The 22,867-nt window shown below is 39.0% G+C and overlaps 1 protein-coding gene across 5 annotated transcripts; it reads right to left on the bottom strand.

Moving 5' to 3' along the window:
* Positions 1–327: 327 nt before the first annotated feature.
* Positions 328–21,537, bottom strand: b3gnt2b (UDP-GlcNAc:betaGal beta-1,3-N-acetylglucosaminyltransferase 2b). Of its 5 annotated transcripts, none has more exons than XM_025060789.1 (4): positions 13,746–14,040; positions 7,848–7,902; positions 7,331–7,463; positions 328–5,302 (listed from the first exon to the last, which is right to left on the bottom strand). In XM_025060789.1, exon 4 carries the CDS (start codon positions 5,277–5,279, stop codon positions 4,092–4,094), a length of 1,188 nt encoding a protein of 395 aa, XP_024916557.1. In that variant the 5' UTR covers positions 5,280–5,302; positions 7,331–7,463; positions 7,848–7,902; positions 13,746–14,040; the 3' UTR covers positions 328–4,091. The 5 variants fall into 5 exon arrangements, with proteins under 5 accessions (XP_024916557.1, XP_024916556.1, XP_024916558.1 ...); XM_025060788.1 differs by lacking the exon at positions 7,848–7,902 and adding an exon at positions 9,945–10,203; XM_025060790.1 differs by lacking the exons at positions 7,848–7,902; positions 13,746–14,040 and adding an exon at positions 21,293–21,537.
* Positions 21,538–22,867: the final 1,330 nt, after the last annotated feature.

Raw genomic sequence — 22,867 nt, forward strand, 5'->3', positions numbered from 1 at the left:
TCCAATCAGTGCAGAATTTCAGGAAAGCCACATCTTGAAGGAGAGCTGACGAAAAAAAGAAAAAAAAAAAAAAAGAAGAGTTTTGGCTCCCACAAAATAGTATGTTTGTGAGAGCCAGACTGTTTCACAAACACAGCATTTTGCATGTCAGTCAGGATCCACGGCCTTAGGTGGCAGTTTGGAGACACGGTGTTTGTCTCTTTGTGTGTCCCTGAGATGGACATGTGCTGGACCAACTCACTCTGTGTCCATCCAGTCGATAACAATAAACATTTTGTAGCTTCTATCCCCAAACAACTGCGACTGTTCAATTATCAACATACGTGATCAACATTAAGGTCACAAAATTTATTTGTAGAACAATAAAAACACATAGAATCTGATATACAAAAAGGCAAACATTATATATATATACATACAACCGAATCATTCCTAACAAAGACGGGATCACGCCTCATACATACAAACATCACATGTAGTATACAAACATTAGGCACATTAACTTAAAAAAAAGAAAAAAAAAAAAAGGTCAGTGGGTAAGATTTTAAAACGTGTGATAAAACAGTGAAATTGACCTTTGCTGACATTCTTTGAAATTAAAATGATTTGGTATATGATGAACCAAATGCATCTGTTTTTTTATCCCAATACGTTCTACGCGTGTTTCAATACCAGAATCAACACAGAGACTGAAAGTGATTTGAAAAAAAAAAACAAAAAAACAAACAAACGTCAGCCCAGGCAACTGGACCAGAGTGACTGAAGAGACCAGAGTCTCGTCAACACATGACAACATTTCAAGTAGCCACAAATTGTGTGCAGTGAGGACTATGATGCAACCTTTGACTTTTCAACTACAAAGTAAACAGGTGAAGGTGATGCTGCTTTTTTTTTTCTGGTCTTCTCACCCATTATATTCTTCATGCATAGAGAGATCAGTAGTTGAGAATATTTACTTATGAAGAACAAAAAAAAAAAAAAAAATCTACCCTGATTGTCATTTTAAAAATCCAACTTTGAGTGCATGAATAATAAACTAAAACTGAAATAAATGTTCAAAAACGACGAATGAAATGAAAAAAAAAATGACACTTTCACTTGCACGTGTACGTCAGATTTCAACCAGCTGTACAAAGCCATCTAACCAGCAGGGGGAGCACAAATACCGGGATAAATCAATGCCTTTCCCTGTGTGAGACGACTAACGGACAGCTTTACGTAGCTTTACATTCATCTTTCCATGTTCCTAAGGGTTGACTCTAGAAAGCAGCTGTTGATTGAAATGCTGAACCCCAACCTTTAAACTCTACTAAACAAAGATGACCAAAAAAAAAAAAAAATAAAAAAAAAAATAAATAAATACATTGAAGAACCAGCGATTTTAAAGCATTACAAATTTTCTATCCAAACACAGAAGATTGTCATTGTTAACTGAAGAAACTCTACTTTTTGTCTTTTGGGATTTTTTTAAAAATATAATTACTTGGGTATTGCAAATGCCAAAAAAAAAAAAAAAAAATTTCTCACATGACTTAATTGTAAATTAAACCATGAACTACCAGCAGCAAGAAATGGTTCTAGAATCAGTACTTCAGCAGTTAACGGACGCCTAAATAATGATTTTTTATATATTTTTTTTAAAAATAGAAAAGTATATTTTTAGTCGTTTTTGAGTCCTTTGTTTGTGTGAGACAATGGACTTCTAATGCACCAGCCTGTTTTTTTGTGCTGGGTCTAATTAAATGTCGTCAAGGTTAAATTCCAGAGTTGTTTTTCACAACTTTAAAAAAAAAAAAAAAAAAAAAAAAAAATGTACAGATGAAGAGGATGACTGGTACTTAATGTAATTATCCAATATTTACTCAGCGTAAAGGGCACCACCTGCTGAAGACTGTGAACAAAATTAAAAACCAAGCAATTAAATAACACCCAAATACAAATTAAGTTTATTACCAACAATTCCTGACCTTTAAATGCCACCACCAAGAAATGTATAAAAGAAAAAGGTAAAACAAAACACTACTTCCTATGAGAACCATAAATGACCAGGAACACTTGTAAAACATGACGTCAAATGTTTCCTACGACAATGTAAAGTAGAGAATATACGAAAAAAATAAGATGCTTTTTTTTTTTTGCTTTTTTTTTTTTGATGGCGACCGGTGAACATTGCATAGCCAATTCGTCAAGTAATTAACGCAACCAATACATTAGACATAACGTTTAAATTCCTACGTGTAGCCCACATATGTGGACAAAGATGTCGTCCGCTCTTTGCCAAAGTGCCGTACTATGTCATTGGTGAGTTCTTGATGGTGAATAGACTAAATCTTGATAAAAAAAAAAAAAGACCAATTTTGTAAACTCTTACAACACGTGGACAGATGGAGGAAAAATGTCCATGAGATAATCAGCAGTGGTGTGGTCACGTGCCAGTAGACCAATATGCCATGACAGCCACTACACTACGCGGTCGGTTTCCCCATTGGACGCCTTCGATGTCAATCCCAATTGATGGAAATGTATCAAATTTGAAGTCATTTTACATAGACTTCAATTCAATCCAAGGCACTTTGGCCAAAACATCTTAGGCCTTCCGACACTCCACTGCAGCTCTACTGTTAAGGCAACACAGCTTTGTTTGGTTGAGTGTATATATATATATATATATATATATACAGTCTACGGTCCGACCTCTTTTACAGCACATTCACCTCGAAGTAATGAAAGTCACTTTAAAGCCACATGTCCAAACGTACGTACGTGACACAAAAGGCAAAACATAGTGACAGTTTTGTGGAGCAGTTCGACTGCGTGCGTGCTCGAGTGCACTCTTGGTTTGTAAGAAAGCTCAAGCAGGGAAAAAAAAAAAAAAAAAAAAAAAAAAACAGCATTAGGATTTCTTCATCTAGGTCAAACCACACTCAGACCTGCTGAGCGCTACAGGGGTAGACAAATCCTCCACTTATTTCTTGAAATCAAATTGTAGTACGCACTCAAACAAATGTACAGCACATATTTACCTCCAACCTTTAAAGTATTTACCAGTAGCAAAAAAAAAAAAAAAAAAAAAAAAATTACCAGTAAGAGAACGCATCCATCCATCCATCCATCCATCCATCCATCCATCCATCCTTGCATGCACCCATTAATTTGAGTGCAGTGCCAATCCCAGCTAAAATCGGGCAGGGTCACCAGTCAATCACAGGGTCAACTTAAAGTTACAACTTACATTTTTTTTTTTTTACGATTCGATTTAATCGCCTACTGATTTACTTCTCAACAACACAGACGAAACCCACTGAAAATTAGCCCTTGTTGATAAACGAGAATTCACTGAACAGATCCAGTTTTTTTTTCCCCCCCGCCGCCGTCTAGTATGAAAGGTTTTAAATCGAGTTGGAGTGACATAACAGAAAACACTTTTGGCAGAAAACAGGAAAACAGGTGTAGCAGCACAAACTAAGCTTGCAGCAGCAAAACTGCATACAATACTAATAGGGTTTTGTACGTAGGGTTAAAATAAAGTTAGCTTTACTTTAAACACTGCTTGCAATAAAAAAACACCGTTTTACCGGGACACATTGTGCTAAAAACGTCAGTATCTCTTACCTAAAAGAGCCCCCCAAGGGGGACACGTTGTAGATCTGAGACTCGATATTAATATAATACAGCAATAACATGCTCCACGTGGAGCCCACACAGTGTTAAAGCATTGAAAAGGCATCATAAATAGTTGTATCAATATGTACACACAGACACAGGGGGCGTTGGACACCACTCGGTGAAGCCCGGTTTGTACAATAAAGCAAGATCAGCTTGCCAAATAGCAGTGTGACATATCGTCGAAATACTACTAGGTTTGAGCGTTCGGAAATGCTGCTCACGCTACACCTGTCCTAACTTTTGGAAGGCATTAAATGCATCAAGCCGTAGTTCGACGTGACCATTGTTATCATTAAGTGACAGCTGCCGCCCAGTCGAAGTAATTCATGCTATTGATGACATTCATGATGTTTTCCCCGACTAGGTCGAATCCCACAATGTCTTCTCCGTTAGGGACATCTTACCCCACGCCTCGCGCCGAGTCGTCACTGGCAGTTCAGGTCTGACCTCCTGAGCCAGCCCCATATTTCGATCATTTGCTGTGGTGTCCTTGGGTGAACAAGAATTAAACTTTTGTAGGCACAGGGGTTGGTCCTATACTTTTCTTCTATGTCAAACGTTTTAAAGCCTTTGTGTTTCTCCGGGCCCAGGCCTGCTTTCCTCAAACACATACCCGTGTAGACGTCGTCGATTGGGTAAAGGGGAACCAGACGCGACACTTCATACAGGTGAGCCGCCACACTGCCGGAGTAAAGGTAGCCACCGCCTCCGGCATATGGAGGATATTTCCCAACGTACAAGCTTTCTGGGATAAAGTATTTCACTTTCTTGTCTCTGTGTGGCCCCGCGTCGTTAATCACATCACCTACGAACAGGCTCTTGGCCTTGTCCTCCGATAGGCCATTGAGGAAGTCGAGAATGAGGTACGTGTTGACAAAGACGTCATCATCACCTTTGAAAATGAACTGAGCACCTTGGCAACGACTTTGAATCCATTCCAGGAAGAGAACTTCTTTGACGGTTAAGTTGAAAAATGAATCCCGGAAATCCCACTGGATAATATCTGGGTGGCGACCGATTTCATCGCGCAAACTGTCTGAGAGATCGGGATGGAAATCCCAGGATGAGGACATTCCAAGAAGGAAAACGGTAACTATGGTACGATTGGCTAAAACACCTGCTTGTCCCCAAGACTGGCGGATAGCCTGACGGCGGTCGAAGTGCGGTATCTGGGATTTAATGGCTAGGAGCAAAAATGGCGGCTCTTTACAAATATCCAGCTGGTCCACGACAATGGGGTAAGAGCGGCAATGCATATGAAGCAGAAAATCCTTAAAGCGATCTGGTAAAACGTTGTACTCTTTGACCTGAGTGGTTACTTTAATGTTCTGGTCACACGTGTTAGAGCTCACGCTGGTTTGGGCGAGCCACTCGGGCAGATCCGTAGAACTGCGGTTGACCGACCAGTTAGGATTGTTATGGAAATCCAGAATCTGCTGTTGACGGTTCCAATAAGCGTCAACGGGAGAGAGTTTAGTCCAGAAGGGTTTTGAAGGGACAATTATCTTCTGACGTCCATTCTTGTCTTGGCCGCTTTGCCGACACATTAGGATGAATATGAAGAGGTTGACCATGACCATTATCACGATAAACTTTACTCTCTTCCACTGCATCCTGTTTTTTCTCTAGTTGCAACCTAAGCAAAACACACACACACAAAAAAAATACATTTGGCAGTAAGTAAATGGAAATACTTCAGATGTTGGTCACGTTTGAATCACATTTTCACGAGTGCTTTCTAGTTCATTGTTTCAGAATTGTAGCGCCCTCTAGAGCAGGGGTGTCGAAGCTCATTTTCACTGGGCGCCGCGTCACGGTTGTCCTTGAAGAGTGGGTTTTAATTGGAAGATGTATAAATAAAATATATGCAAATAATAAATAAAATGAAATATTAAAATGTACTTTCACATTAAACCACTTAAACATACTTTTGAGGTACTTTAGAGGCCCAAAAGGGGGCGCCCAGAGGACAAAAACAAACGCTGAAACATGCCCAAACTTTTCAGAAAAAAACAAAATTGCATATATATTTATATATTGTGATACGACCAGGGAACGCACACACTCGCCCAGCTAGCCTAAGCTGTTATTAAGGCTATTTTATTTATTAAGAGAAGCTTTATTTTTTTTTGTACTCCTTCTTCTTGAATCTGTTCTTGTATTCATTGAGACACCTAAAGATTCACATCCCTATAGTATATGTATCAAATATATACAGTAGCTGGATCGTGCCTCTGCAATTAATGGGAAACACTGACCAGTCTGTTTACATGGTCCATATAAGCATTCTTTTGCATTTCATTTGCAAAATTCTTTTTCCTCGCTCCTACCATATTTAGCCTTGCTACACATTCGTTGCCAGGAATTATGGTTGGCAAAGATCCACACTCCTTTTCCCTTCAGATAGTTTTAGGCTTGTCCTGATTATTTTTCAAGTTCACATACAGTTTGACTTGTTCATGTTTGGGAAAAAAACGCTGGACTTCTTTGTTTGCTTTAGGGTTTTCGGTTTAAAGAGAGAGGGTTTTTTTTTTTTTTTCTTATGTGTCAAGCACAATCTCACACTTGGGCTCTTGTGAGTGGTTGATTTAAAAAAAAAAAAAAAAAAGAGATTTAATTTTTAGAGTTATGCTTTGGCACACTCCCACATCCTGCCATATTAGATTTCTGCTGCTCTCTCATATTTCATTTGTTAATGAAAAACTCAATTCCTATTGCAGCTCTTGTGAGGAAAAACAAACAGCAAACGTTTAAAGGACAACAATAACATAAGACAATAGCATACAAACACCTGGGTGTACGGACTTCATCTGAGCACCGTTCATTCACGTCAAGCTGGATTTTATGTATGATTGATTTGATTGTGTTTCCCCTCTCTGCACCACTGCATATACACTTCCTGGCTGTGTATTATGTTGCCTTCTCATCCTCCTAGCAACGACTCACACTGCTGCCTGCTCCGTTTCCCACTCCAGGCACACAGTGTAGCCCTCCTTCTCTTTGCTGCTCTTACTATCATCTGCCCTCAGTCGTTCTTGCGCTTTTGAATGATACATTTAAGGACATGTCATGATTCAGATTTGGTCAATATAGAACGGAGATGTATTATTATTATTATTATTCTGTTTAACTAGGAATTGTTTATTTCACTTTTATCTACTAATCATGCATAAGGACACACTGTCCTTATGCTTGTTGCACAGTGGCATAAGGATACACTGTCCTTATGCTTGTTGCACAGTGATATTTGTGTTTTATGTCAAAATACATCTTTTGAAGTCAACATGAAAACAGAAGTAAAATGATGAAAGTGTTAACCGGTTTAAATGCACTCGCAATATCTGTCATTTGTAATAACTGTACCAATGGGAATGGTCACATGACCATGCCAGTTAATTTGCTGTCTGTACCTCTGGAGAGTAATGCCTGCCTCGCACTGCTACAAATGGACTAATAAAACAACTCAATGTACTATAACACAACTTAAGACATAATTTTTTGCACATAATAATAATTTTTAAAAGGGTGAACTGCTAATGAAGAACGTATATATATATCTGCATGCATATTGTAATCACAATGAGATTTAATAAAGCTAGCATAACACACGGTCAAAACCCAAACACATGTTAAATGTGTGAATGTGCGTGTCACGAACTCTTACCTTAACAGGACAAAAGACCTCGTTGACTTTTCTTGTCTTCGCTTTTTCTAGTTGCTCTTACCCCATACTTAGGTGTCCAATAGATGATGAGGAGGAGCAGATTGGTCTGAGAGAGCAGAGTACTGTACTGAACCTAAAATGAAAAACAAAAAATCAGACAAAACAGTTCAACCAAAAATCTATGCCCATAATACAGCTGTTCTAACTAAAAGGGGATCGAATGGAAAATGGAAAAGAATACATTTTGAAAATTGTAATTTTGTTGTATCCTGTACAATGACGATAAAACTTCTTCTTCTTCCTCTCAAGTAATTTGTTAATGTCAACTTGTACCACCATCAAAGGAATTAAATAAGTAAAAAGAACTGCATATTTTGAGCTTCTACTTCCTGTATCGAACTAATCGTTTACTCCAAAACCAGGAAAGGTACTAAACCATCTCATCTCAAGAGACTTCTTCAAATCTGATCGTAAGCGGTAATGCTCAAGCGTATCACCTACGTAATAAACAAATTACCTGTGCAAATATTTCTTTGGGCCATTTTCGGTTTTCGACCGAAAAGCTTTTATCACTGAAACAAAACGTCAAAAACAGGAAGTTATAATGAAGCAAAAACCACCAGCCTTGTTGCAAACATGTCTGCAGTGTGGCTGCATTTCAATATAACAAAGAAAGACGCACGGGTAGCGTTTGCAAAACGCATTACCCTGAAATTTTAAAATATTAAGGGGAAATTTCTTCATGTTGGGTTCACTTTTTTCATTTCATTTCATTTAATTTCATCCCGATCGCTATGATGAATATGAGAGAGAAAACATTCTTTCTCTTCTCGCCCCGTTTGAGCAGCTAACTGAAAAGATCAGCTCCTCTGATGCGTCTGTAGCAGATGTTATTGCTTTAATCGCAGCACTAAAGCGTCTTCTTGGCAAAGAGGTTGAGACGCACCACAAAGTGAAAACAATGAAAAGTAGACTGATAAAAGTCTGTCAGCAAACATTTCACTGGAATCCTCTGCACTTCACTGGTACTTGATCCACATTACAGAGATCCATTACTCGGATGCGGGAATGAAGCAGCGCACACGAGAAATTATCCAGCAATTGACTTAAATGCACTTTGTGTTTTTATGAGAGATAATATCTAATTTTACAATCTTTCAGCGGGCCTGTACTTTGTATCATTTGATGTACGCATAAGTGGGGTCAACATTTTATTTTGAATTTTATTTGATATTGTGCTAAATAAATATTTTTACAGTTTTGTAATTGTTTTATTTTTTGTACCATTAAAATGAACTCACGCAATTGCAGTGCCTTGATTTTGTTGAAGTTTAGTACACAGTCATAGCCATAAATGCAGTGGTACTAATAATTATTACGCTTAATTACTTCTTTCGGTATTCGGCCTTGACTTCCTCATCTTCAGTTTTCGGTTTCGGGCAACAATTTTAATTTCGGTGCACACCTGTAATAAAGTGATAACGTGTTCACTAGTAATTATAACGGTAACAATTATAATAACCATGTGACTGAGTCAACACAGTAATGGAAACAGAGGTGATAAGAGATAGGATGGCAGCCAAGTCTGCAATCAAGTGACGGCCACACAAGCCCTACGAGGCGTCCAGGATAAAGTTCAGTCATCGGAAAGACAGTAGTTATTTTTATTGAATGTTCTTACAAAGAACATTATGGTATTTTTGCATTGGGAATATATTCCTTTTCTCAGGGAATATAGGGAAAAAAAAGCCTGATGGTGGTATTAGAGACGTGACACAGATGGAGTAGTGGCTTTACTTTACTTCAACCACAAATGCAGTGATTGAACAGGAAACAGAACCACAAAATAAAAACAATAACCAATATAAACAAACCATGGCCAATCCCCATTAAAATCACAACAGCAACAGACATAATAAAGTTATTTTTACAAAACAACTGCTACAACATTAACCGATCACTAGAGCCCACAAAAAAAAAACAACCTTAAAATAGACAGGACATCAATGTTCTCATCTAAAATCCTCAAGAAAAATATCTCAGAATGTTGGATCAAAAGAAGCTAAAACCATCTATTAGAAATATAATGTCCTAAAAGCCATGTCTAATTCAAGACTTCCATGAACTAGAGCGAGTGCAGCTCCTCCATACACGTTTATCACTAATCTTAAAGCACACACTTTTTTTTTGTTTTTGTCATGGGTCACACAGTGGCTGGTGGGAGGCACTCTTGCTGTACGGCACATAGATAACTGGTTTAAGCCCCGGCTTAAACTGACGGTGTTTCTTCATGGAGTTTACTCATTTCTTCCGTGGCACTTTGCCATGTGCCCTGATTTCCTCCCTTTGGTCAACGTTTTGTACTTTTAAGGAGGGTCAGGAAACTGAACATCTATTTACATGCTTTCATTTTGTAATCTTTAGCCATAAACAATTACAAATTTGGGGTCCCATGATAATAAAAAAAAAACAAAGATAATCAAAATAAGTGGATTTTTAGGACAGGGGACAAGGAGGAATTGGAAGCTGGAACAACGTCTCCAAGAGTTCAACTCAAAGGAGGTTCAGATACACAGCTGCAAACGGGGAGGAAAAGTGTGCCAATGAACTTTACCTGTTTTTCAACAGGTTTGACTCTGCCATCCAAACAGTCAGTAGGCGGCCACACCCCAACTTGAACTTCGGCTGTACTTCCCTCCTCCTCATGCCCCTCCTCTCTTCTTGGTGTCATACAGCACATCTTCCACCCGGGCCTAAGACTGGAGATGTTACCAACGCTGTGGAAAACCTCCTGTGTGGTCCCAGCACCAAAGGCTGTGCACTCCAGAGAGAGTTGAATCACTGCAGACCTGTTGTAGCTCTAAACGTCTGACCTGATGATGGAGAGGATTGAACTCCATCAGAATCACCTCTCACCCTCTGTATGACACAGTGGGAGACAGCTGTGGCAGACTGTTCAATACAATGCTATAACTGTTAATATTCTTCCACCGCACCAGCCACTCATATTTGACATATTGCCAAGCCTCTTACTGTATATATCGTTACACTGTAAATGGTTTTTTTCTTCCGTGTGCATTTCTTCTGCGGTGATAAGAAAGAAAACAATGATTGCGAGCGAGTCGCCGCGCTTGCATATTGCTGTCGTTCAGTCCTGTGCTGTTAATGCAGCACGCCACAGTGGTGCGGTGCACCTTGTCCCCTGAACGCAAACAGTAAATTCACTTTGAGCATGTTATGAAACCGAGGAGGAAGCAGTGATTTAATGTTTTAAAGTGGAACACAGGCCAGGGACACCAAAATAAATTATTTAGCCAATTGTACAGTGAGTACCACTGCATTTATGGATATGAACTATAACTAACTATGGACACTATGGTTTACTAACCTAACTGAAACCGTGTCATCATGGCCAAGAATATTTGGTGCATCCTTAGTAATTAGGGTTTTGTGTCGGTCTGTCCAAGCGACAGGTAGACAAGAACAAATCCACTTGATAAAAAGATATCGCATGCCCTGCAATATAAAGCATATATATGTGATTTATAGTAAAGAAGGATTAACCAGGAAAATACATTGCAATAAAAGGCTAACGGTAGTAAGGACAGATAATCACTAAAAACTGAATGTCAGCTGAATAGAAACTTTCTCGTCCACATTCATATCAAGCGTCACAATGAATAACAGACATGCAACCACACGCCGCTCTTGACTGTGTTACAATCAGGTTTAACAATGCATACAGGACAGACTCGGGCAATTAAGATCTGACTTCAAAACTAAGAATGTGGGCATGTAACAGGACAAATGCCTTCAGAAGACCGGTATGCTCCAAAGGTTAACCAACCACAATCCGTCTCCAAAGGGCAGAGTAGTTATCTGTGTCAACGGGAACTATTTCTGTAAAGTAATAGTACGGCGATGGGGTGTCCTCATTATTAGCAAGGCCTTTTGGGAACTTCCGAGTCTCTTGTCTTCCATGCAGTGAAATAAGTAACTCCAGAGTTAAACTGGTAATAGGTCAGTTATTTCAATCAGTGTGAGCTAATGCAGCTGTCAAGTGGTTTGTTTTTTTTTTTGGAATGGCTCATAAAAACAGATTAATCGCTTGCAAGTACTGCTCGGTACGATAAATTACTACTAACACAAACACAATAGTAACAAATGACTACCGAGAAAGCTCAAAGGGGTTGTTCAAATATGCTATAAACCACTTAGCTATTACCAAACAGATGTCATGTTTCTTCCTTAGAAGCCCATACGTGTATTAGGGTCAGTATTTTAATTGTGGCAGAACAGGAAATTCAAATTAAATATTAAATTAAAAGTACAAGGGACATTTTTCCACCCTCTAAAGGTGCAATTTTTTTCCCGAACCGGAAGTTTGGGCCGGGTGCTACACTACATTCTCCACACTGAGAGTTCTGATTGTTTTTTTTTTTTACTGCTGGATGGGAACAAAGACAACTATAACAAAACAACAGATAAAACTGCATTTTCACATGTTGGTGTCCTGTAGAACCTGGGGCCTTCTGGTAGAATAACCACTTGTCTCTTGCTGTTTAAGTCATATAGAAGAAAAAAAATAAAAAGAAGCAACTGTGTGAATATATTACTACTCAAGGCAGTCACAGAGCCAGACCAAAAAAAGAACTGAAACTTAATGTATGGTTAAAAAAAAAAAAACCAACAACCTCAAATCAACTAATTTTGGGACTGCATTTTAAAATGATAAAATTTTTGTTTTGTTTTCACTGCATTTTTAGAGCAATACAAGTGTGATGTGTTTTTTTTGTTTGTTTGTTTTGACTGCATTTTTAGAGCAATACAAGTGTGTTTTTTGTTAATGTTATTTGCCTATCATATATAGCAGCAAGACTGGAGTAAGGTATTCTATGATGTCTAAACATAGATACAGAGCTGAAGAGGTCTTCAGCTCTGTAAGGCAGGCTGAAACTCCCTCTCTCTCTCTCTCTCTCTCTCACACACCCCACACACACACACACATCCCACGTCTTCACAGCAGCTCTGGAAAAAGTGGTTCATTATCAAAATGTGGATGAAGTGCACACATGACATCATAAAATGAAGAAGTAGAGAGAGAACAGTCACAAATGTGACTTGTATGAGGTTGTGCCTCTGGGGCTACAACGACAGACGTTTACACAGTGGAAGGCAGGAACAACAGGCCAGGTTGGTAACTTAAAACAACGTGACTGAACTAGACACTATGACTAGACACTAATCTGTGTTGGTTCACGAGAACATGAACATGATCAAATTAGTATTTTATTCCATGTTTATTTTAGATGTACCTGGCCTGTGACCTCCCAAGACCTCTGAACTGGCCCTTTAAGACACAAGTTCAAATAAAACCTTTTAAAAATGGATTTTATGAAACATAAAACTATTAAATGGTCACATCTTAACAATGAATTGAGTTACACTGTTCATCTGGCCTTGTTATAACCGCGGTGAGAGTTAAACATACCGAAGTGTGAAAACGTTATACACAGACATGGCTGCTCGACAGATACTACTCTGGCACCACCGGTTTACGGTAGAATTGTTAAATATAACATTGTTGGTTGAATGTCTGCATCCACATAAACATATAATTTACACACGTCAGACTTTTAACCTGAAAAGCGACTTCGTTTACTATTATTTTTAATCACGGTGACGGGGGAATCAATCTGCCCGAGTGTGTCGGGAAAAGTGATGTGGAACAGCCATGCGTCACATTTCTACTGCTGGGGAAAAAAAAGGAAATCATGTGATGACCAGTGTAAATCCTATGCTAATGGAACAGATGAGAGAATATATTGGATATATTTACAATAATAAATAAATACATCTTTTTTTTTATAGACGAAATGACAAAAGGTCGAGCTATAGTTCAGTCCAGCCGCAACTATGCTGTTATCACCAGGTCATTGATTTTTGTCAATTATTAATCCGTTGGTTACATGATATGGTTTATTTATTAAATACGGAGCCAGATGGTTCGGTTGTGTTTCCCACCAGTACTGTTGGTTTGCTGTAAGAAATGACACTAAAAGTGATTAAAACTGATTAAAACCGATACAAGATTTAAAAAAAAAAATCTTAAAACCGAATACACAGAACTTCTAATATGATAACTTATTTGAAAGACGAAGAAGACCATTTAAATGTGGCTGTTTATAATTTGGACTTAACTGTGAACTCATTTTACTGTTTCTGATTTAAACCTCGTAGCCTCACTTTGAAACTCGGAGGCTGTTACTTTCTTACAACTTGTGTATCCGTCGTCACCGAGAAGGCGACGGACGAAGCGCATACGCAACTAACACAAGTGTTTTTTTAAGAAAAGGACACATTATGGAGCAATGGAGGCTACTCACACGGGAAAGGAGGTATGAAGGAAGGTTACCTTAAGTCAGCAGTGAGTCGGCCACTCCTGATTTCAACGCTCTACCTCCACGAAGGTCGTGTCCTGACGGAAGCCGCCCCGAAAACCCACTTTGCTTTATTTCATGTTTAGGAAAAGAGGCAGGCAGCAGGTACGGGAAAAGTAAAATAAATACACGCGACTTACTTCCGGTAGCAACTCTTCTGCTTCTGTTTCCCGTACGAGTATAGACACGGTTGAAAAGAGGACTTCTCCCTGCGTTGACATGGGCGTTGTAGGCGGAGGAACCGCACGCCCTCCCTCCCCCTTCTTCTTCACCTCCTCCTCCTCCTCCTCCTCCTCCTTATAATATTGCTCACAGTTAAAGTGGGTACAACTGCTAAACAAGGGGGGGAAACCCTGCCTTTAACGTTTTTGCAACGTGTATGTGGAAGTTCTGGATATAAAAGTAACAAACCGGGTTGGTGCTAGCGACGTCCCACGTCATCAGTTGCCCCCTTAACGAGCAACCATTGCATGTTAAATTTATGTTAATTATATATATATATATATTGCTTTCATAAATCAAGCATGGTCAATAAAATTAAGTGAAAACGTAGTTCTGTAAAGTAATGTTAATGAAACCAAATTATATAAAGAAAAGTAATAGTATACAAGTAATTATAAGATATATGCTTTGTTAACATGACTTTTTTAATGAAGACGCCTGAGAACCCCGCCTTGTCATTTGCTCGTTTGAGGTTTTCTTCAGTAGGTTTTGCTGGACATCGTTTCAATTACTAGCACCCTGTGAGTAACTGCATAATAAAGTGCAGGCAGGGCTATCTTTCGTAGGACAACAAGTGGCAACATTACAACGTCAATGATATCGACAGATGACATGTCAGTGAGGTTTTTACGATATCGCATCATTGTATAATCCCAATCCTCTGAGGACGCTTCATTTTAAATACCATGACTTATGTGCTAAGTTACATTTGACACCAGTAATGTACTTTTAAATCTGTTAAAAGGAGCTTCACTGAAGGGGTAGAGTTGGCTCTGTCCACGTACCATCTACACCCATACTAACACACGGACGGCTGTCGAGAATGAAAACAACTGCCAGTTATGACTCGATAATGTATATGTGTGTATGTAGATTTTAGTCTTGTATAATGTAACAGGTAGACTAGCTGTCACCATACATTACTGCTCGTTACCCGGGACAGAATTCACATAGAGACACTGGGTGTGGTCTCCCCAGCAGGGGGGCTTCTCTCTGTTATTTGTCTACTGAGAAGGCCAGGACAAAGAAAAGTCTGCTGTCGCTGTTTTCTCTTCTCTTGACAAACATGTTCTCAGTATCGTCTCCTATCAAGGTTCCGGTTTGTTACCTAAACGAACTAGTCACTGCACAAACTTTAAAAAAAAATAAAAAAAATACATTCAACAGACTGGTTGTAGCAGTACAGCCACTGACTAATTGTCATAAGATTATCGTGTGCAAATGAGCAATTCAAAAATGTGGGATAACTGAGTTTGGCACAAGAAGGAACTGGAGCCTTCTGTGAGTCATGTGCAACACTGAAGAGGAACTATAAAGATACTACACTGCAGTTCCCCGATGAAGGAACCAGTTTTCCGAGACATCTGATGCGTGATTAAGCTCATGATTTTTAAGATTCTAAACGGAAATGAATAATAAATGAACAATAACACCACCATAGAAATATGTGCCGTGAGCAAGTTTTACTTCCCCGGGCACATTTGAGAACATACTGTATACATGTCTTTTTAATATTTGTTTAAGAACTTGTTTGAAGTCTTTGCTAGGTCACTATTTTTTCTCTTTGCTGTTCTCATGACAAACTTGTTCTCAGTATTGTCTCCCAGGTTTGTTAGCTAATGTAACTAGTAGCTACACAAACCTTTTCAAAGACAGACTGGCTGTGGCGGCAGGGCCAACCGAGTAACTGTCCTAACGTACCGGCAGTGTTGCTACTGCTACCTCGTCTCAGTTTGCCCTTCAGCATCGGGTGCAGTGCAACGATGTTTTGATAAGGCTTTGTTTGCGACGACACCGTTAAATTCATGTAAATGCAAGCCTCTAGTTACCTTCGTAAATGTTCTTCATGTAAATCTAATTCAAACAAAGTCCAGGGAGGGTACACGTACCAACGTCTTCTTAAATATGACAGGTCCCATTTCAACCAAAGTCTGATCTGAAGTCATAGATGGTTTTGAGCTCATTTAGCAATGCTGTTTGTATACACATACACATGAATCACATACCAGTTTGTCCTTTCCTTGAATTACCACTGAGCCTAATCTTGATCACTCTGTAATGCTTGTTCTCAGAAACCTTGACCCGCCTTTGTCTTTACCCCTTTAGGATATTTACTGTATCCCACATTATATTAATTCCTTTTAAATCAACAGTTCTCTATCCCTTCAATTCCATTCCCAGCTGGTTAACTTGCCTTCAAACTTCATCAAGTAAATGCTCTGTATTAGCTTCATAATGCCATCATAATGATGTCACACTGACATTTTCATCTTGAAATGTCATCGTCTTTGGAAACATTCTTATTGCTACCTTTGGCTCATAGTTTCCTTTACTTTGTAATTATCTTACACATTTTCAACAACTTCTGTTCAGACTCCTCTAACCAATTTGTTATCAGAGCGAAGGGTTGGCTGCTGTTGCAAGATAACATTACAATTCTGGTCAGGTTTGGGTGTTACTTCAGTCTTTCTCAAATGGACTGTTGTGCACTAGGACATTAAGTTTTAAGCAGCACAATGTAGTAATGTGGATATTTTAGCAACAAACCGCAAGACCAGACTTAAAAAAAAAAAAAGAAGCTTTGTGATACAAAGTGAAACTTTATATATCTGTCATAAACACTCCCTGAAACGTTGACCAGGGGCCACACAGTTAGAGTCCGTTGTTCAAGGAAATTGTGTTATAGGTATGAAAATGTTTCATTACGGGGTTGCCATTAATACTTTTACGTCCTTTTCTAAAAAAATAGATCAGTATCTCCAGGCTATTCTTTCTTAGCCATGTACTGCGACTCTCTCATTAGCATCTAGCTAACCCTGCTGCATCAGTGGTGTCAGTGTCCTTTGATTGATTTGTTGAAAACACTACGGTTATTTGTTGCGTAAGCATGCAAGCGGTTCATAGGTTACTTCCGGTTAAATAGTAACGCAGCGGTATGCTAACCATCCATTGAATGGATTATGGGGCCAGGTTAGCCAACCCTTCACAGACAAGAGTCTCGTTTTTTATTTGCTATCCTGTCATGAACTTGATTTAGGAATATAACAAAACAGGTTTCTTTAAAAAAAAAAAGTTCCATAATTTCATTACACTTCTTTTTCATCTTCTACTGCAAAATACGTTTTTAGCTAGCAACGGCAGTCATCAGGGTACAGCATGGACAATTGATGAAGTTTACCACAGGCTCAAATATCGAGACGACTTCATACCAATACCGAAGTTGTTTTAAATTGTGGTTAGCCCTTTACGTTGCGTCCCCTTTTTTTATATACGCATGTTTTACCGTGTCAGAAAGAAAACCTCATTTACTTATTTGGAGCTTTTCATTTTTAAAATAAAAAAGCAAAACCTAAGCAATATGTTTCTAACAGCACTCACTCTTTCTCTCTCGCTCACTCCCACACACAGAGGGAGAGAGAGAGAGAGAGAAACCTTCCTGTAAGACATTGATTGATTGAGCACCAGGAAACGATAAAAGATTAATTGCAGTAACTCAGAAGTGCAGCGCTTCAACACGGACTAAGACTGTGTATCCATCATGGCCCACACAAACACTGCTCATGTATCATCTGCTAATTTCAGCATCAATACTCGACCATTTACCAGTCCCGACCATCACAGGAGACCTAGTTGACAAATAGGTCCACCACACTATCCCCGCCATCACTTCACCGAAAGCGAGGAGACCTAGTTGACAAATAGGTCCACCACACTATCCCCACTGAAAAACAGTAGTGGATCGAGTGTGTTTTGCCAACATCACAAAACCTTTGTACTTTAGTCATAGCAAAAACAGTACGATGATTTAATCAGGACACTGTCATTGTTCAAGGAATTTCAACACATTCTCTCTTTTTTTTTTTTTTCTTCACTAACCTGAAGTGTGTACAGCAGCCGTCCCGCTGACAAAACCCGATAATAGCAGTTGTGCTGAGTAAATAAATGGCAGCAGTAAATGTTGTATCTTGTTGCAGTGCAGTTTTGGAGCGCCAACACTAAACCTGCAGGCAGGGTCTAATGATTAATACTGTATTCGGGGGTTTTCAGTTCTGTAATACTGAGAATGTGGAGGTATTTGTGAAAGGTGACGTACTGAGTATGTGTACCCACATCCTGAGTAAAACCTGGGCTGATTCAAATCCACCAATCACATCTGAGATATTGATGAAGCACAATAATGCAGAAGATTAAAATACTAATACTACCAAGTTGTTGCTGTTTTTTTTTTTTTATCCCCTTACATGGAACTCAAAAGATAACGTTTATCAAAGGTATCTTTGTTCAATCAAGAGAAATCGCCGTGTTTAGCTTCTTCCCCATAGAGCAGGGGCCTCCAACTCAATTTCACAGTGGGCCAAAATTAAAACCTCAGATAAACTCGCGTGCCAAATTCAGTGTTTATTGATAAATTGACTGGAAAAGTGCACGTTTTCCCTTCTCTCCAGATATGCAATGTAGAATTTTTTTCATATGGAAACAAACTTTTTAAATATTTTAATATTATATGCAATGTATTATAATATCGGGCAGTATTTAGGGGCTAAATAAAGGCGGGGCCAACTCTGATACACATTTGATATGTTTCTCACAGGCCAAATATAAATACACCAGGGGCCAGTTTTGGCCCTCGGGCCTGAGTTTGACCCACGTGCCATAGAAAAAAAAAACACTGTGTACACTGTCTAAAAAGTATAATTTCTCATACCTGTCTTACATATTGCATTTTGTGAAGTAACCCATGGGTAATCAAGCGTTGCGTTGCGATGCAAATTTTGCCAGAAATGACATCTTTGTCATTTGTACACCCTACAACAGCTCTTCCGTGTATGAAATATTACAGTAATATATATTATCTTACATGGGTTGAACTCTCAGATGTTCTGAACTGAACGTCTTTGGCAAAGTTTAAAACAGAAGTTGGATTTCAACTTGGATTGTTGTTGGGTTTCGCAACACTGAACGACCAGTGCAGTAACAGAAACCCACAACAGACATGTCGAAAAATGTTAACGGTCACTTTGAAGAACGACAAGGGGAAACAGTTGATAACCAGACAACTAACCAACTCCAAGAAGACAACCTGAAGTGCAGCTGTAGGTGGCAGAAAGGGACCCAAAGTTCAGCCTCAGGAAGTGGTCAGGCCTCCTTTGCTGACAGACCTACAACTGGTTTCACATTTGAGCAACAACCGTTTTTTTTTTTTTTGTCCAGATTCTGTTTGCGATGTCCTTGAGTCTTGTGATGTCTGTATCCGTAGTGTGCAGCCTCTGATTGGTACAGTCAGATCAGAAGATTATCAGGCCCAGGATGGAACATTAAGTAATGCACATCAAGATGGAGAATCTCGAGGCTGAGAATCCGTGTAAAATAACTAACTCAGCAGAAATGCCCCGATTTCGATGGATCTTTGCATGTCATTTCATTTAAACGGCAGAAAGCAGTGATGCAATTGTTACGGTGTCAACAGCGAACGCAGCCCCTTGGCTGTTCACGCACGCATGACCGCGAGCAGGACATTACCCGTTGAGAACAGTAGCAGCTGCTCTGAAGCGCAACGTAACGCGTTAACTTTTAGCTTCCGTAAAAAAAAGATTACACAACATTACTCGTGCAACTGTGAAATTGTGAACAATACATGAACACATTTCAGCGCCATGGATCCCGTGCTGCATTTCAACTCCTTAACACAGGGTGAATTTGATACTAAAATGAAATCTCACGCCCGCCCCATGTGACCAAATCACACGACTTGTGTGACCGCCGCTCGTTAGCACAATTGGTGGGCGTGTCTCTGATAACCTGTTGCCAGGATTCTCTCGCAAACCACAGCGTGTGGACCAAGCAGGTGCAGCACGGAATGGAACAAATAAAACAATGCAACGTCAGTTTATTGCATATTGTGTAAATGGAAGTATGTAAAAAAAATACTGTCAACTGCAGAGTTTTCTTGTCTCGGTGAACACTTCACTTTCACAAGGCACAATTTTTCCATTCTCTATACAATGCTTTAAACACCATATTAATCGTAACATAATTATCTATAAATAATAAGTCCAAGTCCATGTTTTGCCCCTTTGTTTTGATGCGAATAGGTACAAATATATTTATATTTAATGAAATATTTTCACTTTCAACATTCATCAAACGGCCCTTTTTTTAACCCCAGAGCGGGCTGGTTTTGGCTCGCAGTCCATATGTTTGACACCCCTGGTCTAGAGAAAACTGCATGTGTTAACTGTACTTGAATAAACACATGAATTGACAGTGACTTTCTGTCGTTCTGGCAGCCGTCTTTCGGTTCCTAACCTCCTTCAACACAAACGGCCTTACGACATTTTCATAGGAAATAAAACGTGGCACCAAGTATTGTTTACAGCAGGGGTGTCAAACTCGTTTTGATTCACGAGCCGCACACAAACTAATTAGATGTCAGGTGTGCCAGACATAATCAACTATAATGAACAATAAGTCTGTTTCTGTTTCTACTTTGTTTTTATGCAAATACGTACAATTATATTTTTATTATTTGTTCATATTAAATGAAATATAATTTTACCAAAAAAATATCCTGAACACGAAGTGTTTGTGTATTTTTGTTATTTTCAAAATTCATCAAGCAGGCCAAATTAAACTGCCTAGAGGGCCGGTTTTGGACCCCGGGCCGTATGTTTGACATCCCTGATTTACAGTACTCAGCTTAAAAAAAAAAAAAAAAAAGCTTCATTATTTCTGTCGTGTTTGGTGGAATCAGTTGTCGATTTTTACGAGGTGATTTTATAAGACTTTAAGATGTTTTTTTCCTGATGGTATTTTGAAAATAAATAACGCGGTATTTACGGTTAAAACAGAGAGTCTGTATAACCACTATTGACAAAACGTCTCTATTGTCTCTTTGGCATCAGTGTTCATTATATCTCTAAATCTGTCTCACCTGAGTTACTTCAGTCGGTGCAAGGTGAGATTATTGTGACTTTGTTGTCAGAAAAATTACAAAGTGGATTTTAATGATTTTCCTGTTGCAAGTGTGCTTGTTTTTAGGTTATGAATGCAGTCAGACGGGAAGACAGAGGCTGAGTAATGCCGCCACAAGAACGACTAATTATAAGGAGCCAGAAAAAAAAAAAAAGTGCACTTCAAACCACAACTCCGCCTTTCCGCGTGAGCACCATCTGCAGGGCGCCCGACTTTGTTAAAGCTCCTCTCGTAACAGTAACACAGGAGAGCGAGCTCATCGGGCCGTGACTCAGTTGTTCACTGCATATCTAGCATTTTTGGATGATAGAAGTGTAGACATTCTTACCCTAGTGAACAGACGGTTTAAAAGAGGAAGGGAAGAGTGGCATCTGTGTCAACCTGGAGGAACCATCTCTCACCAGAAAACGTAGCCCTCAAACGACAAACACGCAGACAGACTCCAGCAGGCAAACAGCCAACTTTGTCTTTCAGGCCGTTTCACGCTTGACCCTGGGGACCAGAACATCCTGCTGTTGTGTGAGGGCGTGGTCATGTCCTTTGTTTTTTTTGGAGACCGACACTCTTTTCAGGTCTTCAACCACTGAAAAAGCCTTTTGGGTGCAAAAAAAAAAAAAAAAAAAAAAAAAAAAAATTTTAAAAAAACGCCCCCACCCCCCCCCCTTTTGTCCTCTACTCTGGGTTCTCACAGTTCTAGCTGCCGACAGAGGGTTCTTCCTGTTTTAGCAGAATACCTGAGAAAGCTCATCAATGGATTCTTTGTTTTGAGTTCATTTCTATTTCTTTTTGAAGCTTATTAGCATTTATAATTGCTGTGAATACATTATATATATATATATATATACATATATATATACATATACATATATATATATATATACATATATATATACATATATATACATACATATATATATACATATACATATACATACATATATATATACATATACATATATATACATATATATATATATATACATATACATATATATATATATATATAAGAAGATATGTTTATTGTTTTTTTTACAATTAAACCATGAAACTACATATGTAAAATACTAGGATTTTTTTTTAAATGAACATGACAGCGACAGCAGTGGCACCCCCAGCTCATTCTTCCACTTCCTCTAAACAGCAGGTAACAGAAAAATAAGGCTTCGCCGCACTCCCAGACACGTGGCTCTGCCATCAGGCCACAATGAATAGCCGAGTAGTCGTATCACAGCAGGAAACGAGTGGTCAAGTTACATTTTAGAGATTAGAGAGAAAGGGGAGATGACAGGAGCAGTGGTGGAACAACACCAAGGTCCCCTCTGGGTCCGCAGAACAAAAGCATCTGTACCGTAAACCCCAAATATTTGTGTCCGTTGGCTATCTCAAATCATGTCACTTCCTCTATTGAGCCATTTCCACCCACTCTCAGACTGCTATCAACATGTTTGGTGGCAGGGTGTGTCAAAACTAAGTTTGCAATAAGGGAGGCACATCACACACAACATCGGTTCCTGCAGGACATCCTGCAATAGTAGGTGGGGAAGATAATCTCTCTTTGATGGTGCTAGAGTTTACGCACTTGGCCCTGGAAAAAACAAACAAAAAAAACCAAACAAACAAAAAAAACAAAACAAACTCAGACCTATTCTAGTCTGTCTGGACCAGGGAACGACCCCCTTTCTATCTAAAAATGAAATAAATGTTACAGCAGGTACTGAGGGATGAACCCTTGAGCTTTATACCCCTGGTGCAATTCTTGTAATATCTGTAATAATGTAATGTACAAAGTTCTGAAAACTCAAACGTCAAACCCCATCAGTGAGCGTGGGAAATGAAGTGTATAGTTCTAAAAAAAAAAAAAAAAAAAAAAAAAAAAAAAAAAAAAAAAAAAAACACAAAAAGA

This window comes from Cynoglossus semilaevis, chromosome 12, assembly GCF_000523025.1.
Source record: "Cynoglossus semilaevis isolate Cse_v1.0 chromosome 12, Cse_v1.0, whole genome shotgun sequence".
NCBI classification, from domain to species: domain Eukaryota; kingdom Metazoa; phylum Chordata; class Actinopteri; order Pleuronectiformes; family Cynoglossidae; genus Cynoglossus; species Cynoglossus semilaevis.

What these genes read in the sequence shown, in the direction of transcription:
- b3gnt2b (XM_025060790.1), bottom strand. Translation starts at nt 5,279, where the DNA reads ATGCAGTGGAAGAGAGTAAAGTTTATCGTGATAATGGTCATGGTCAAC.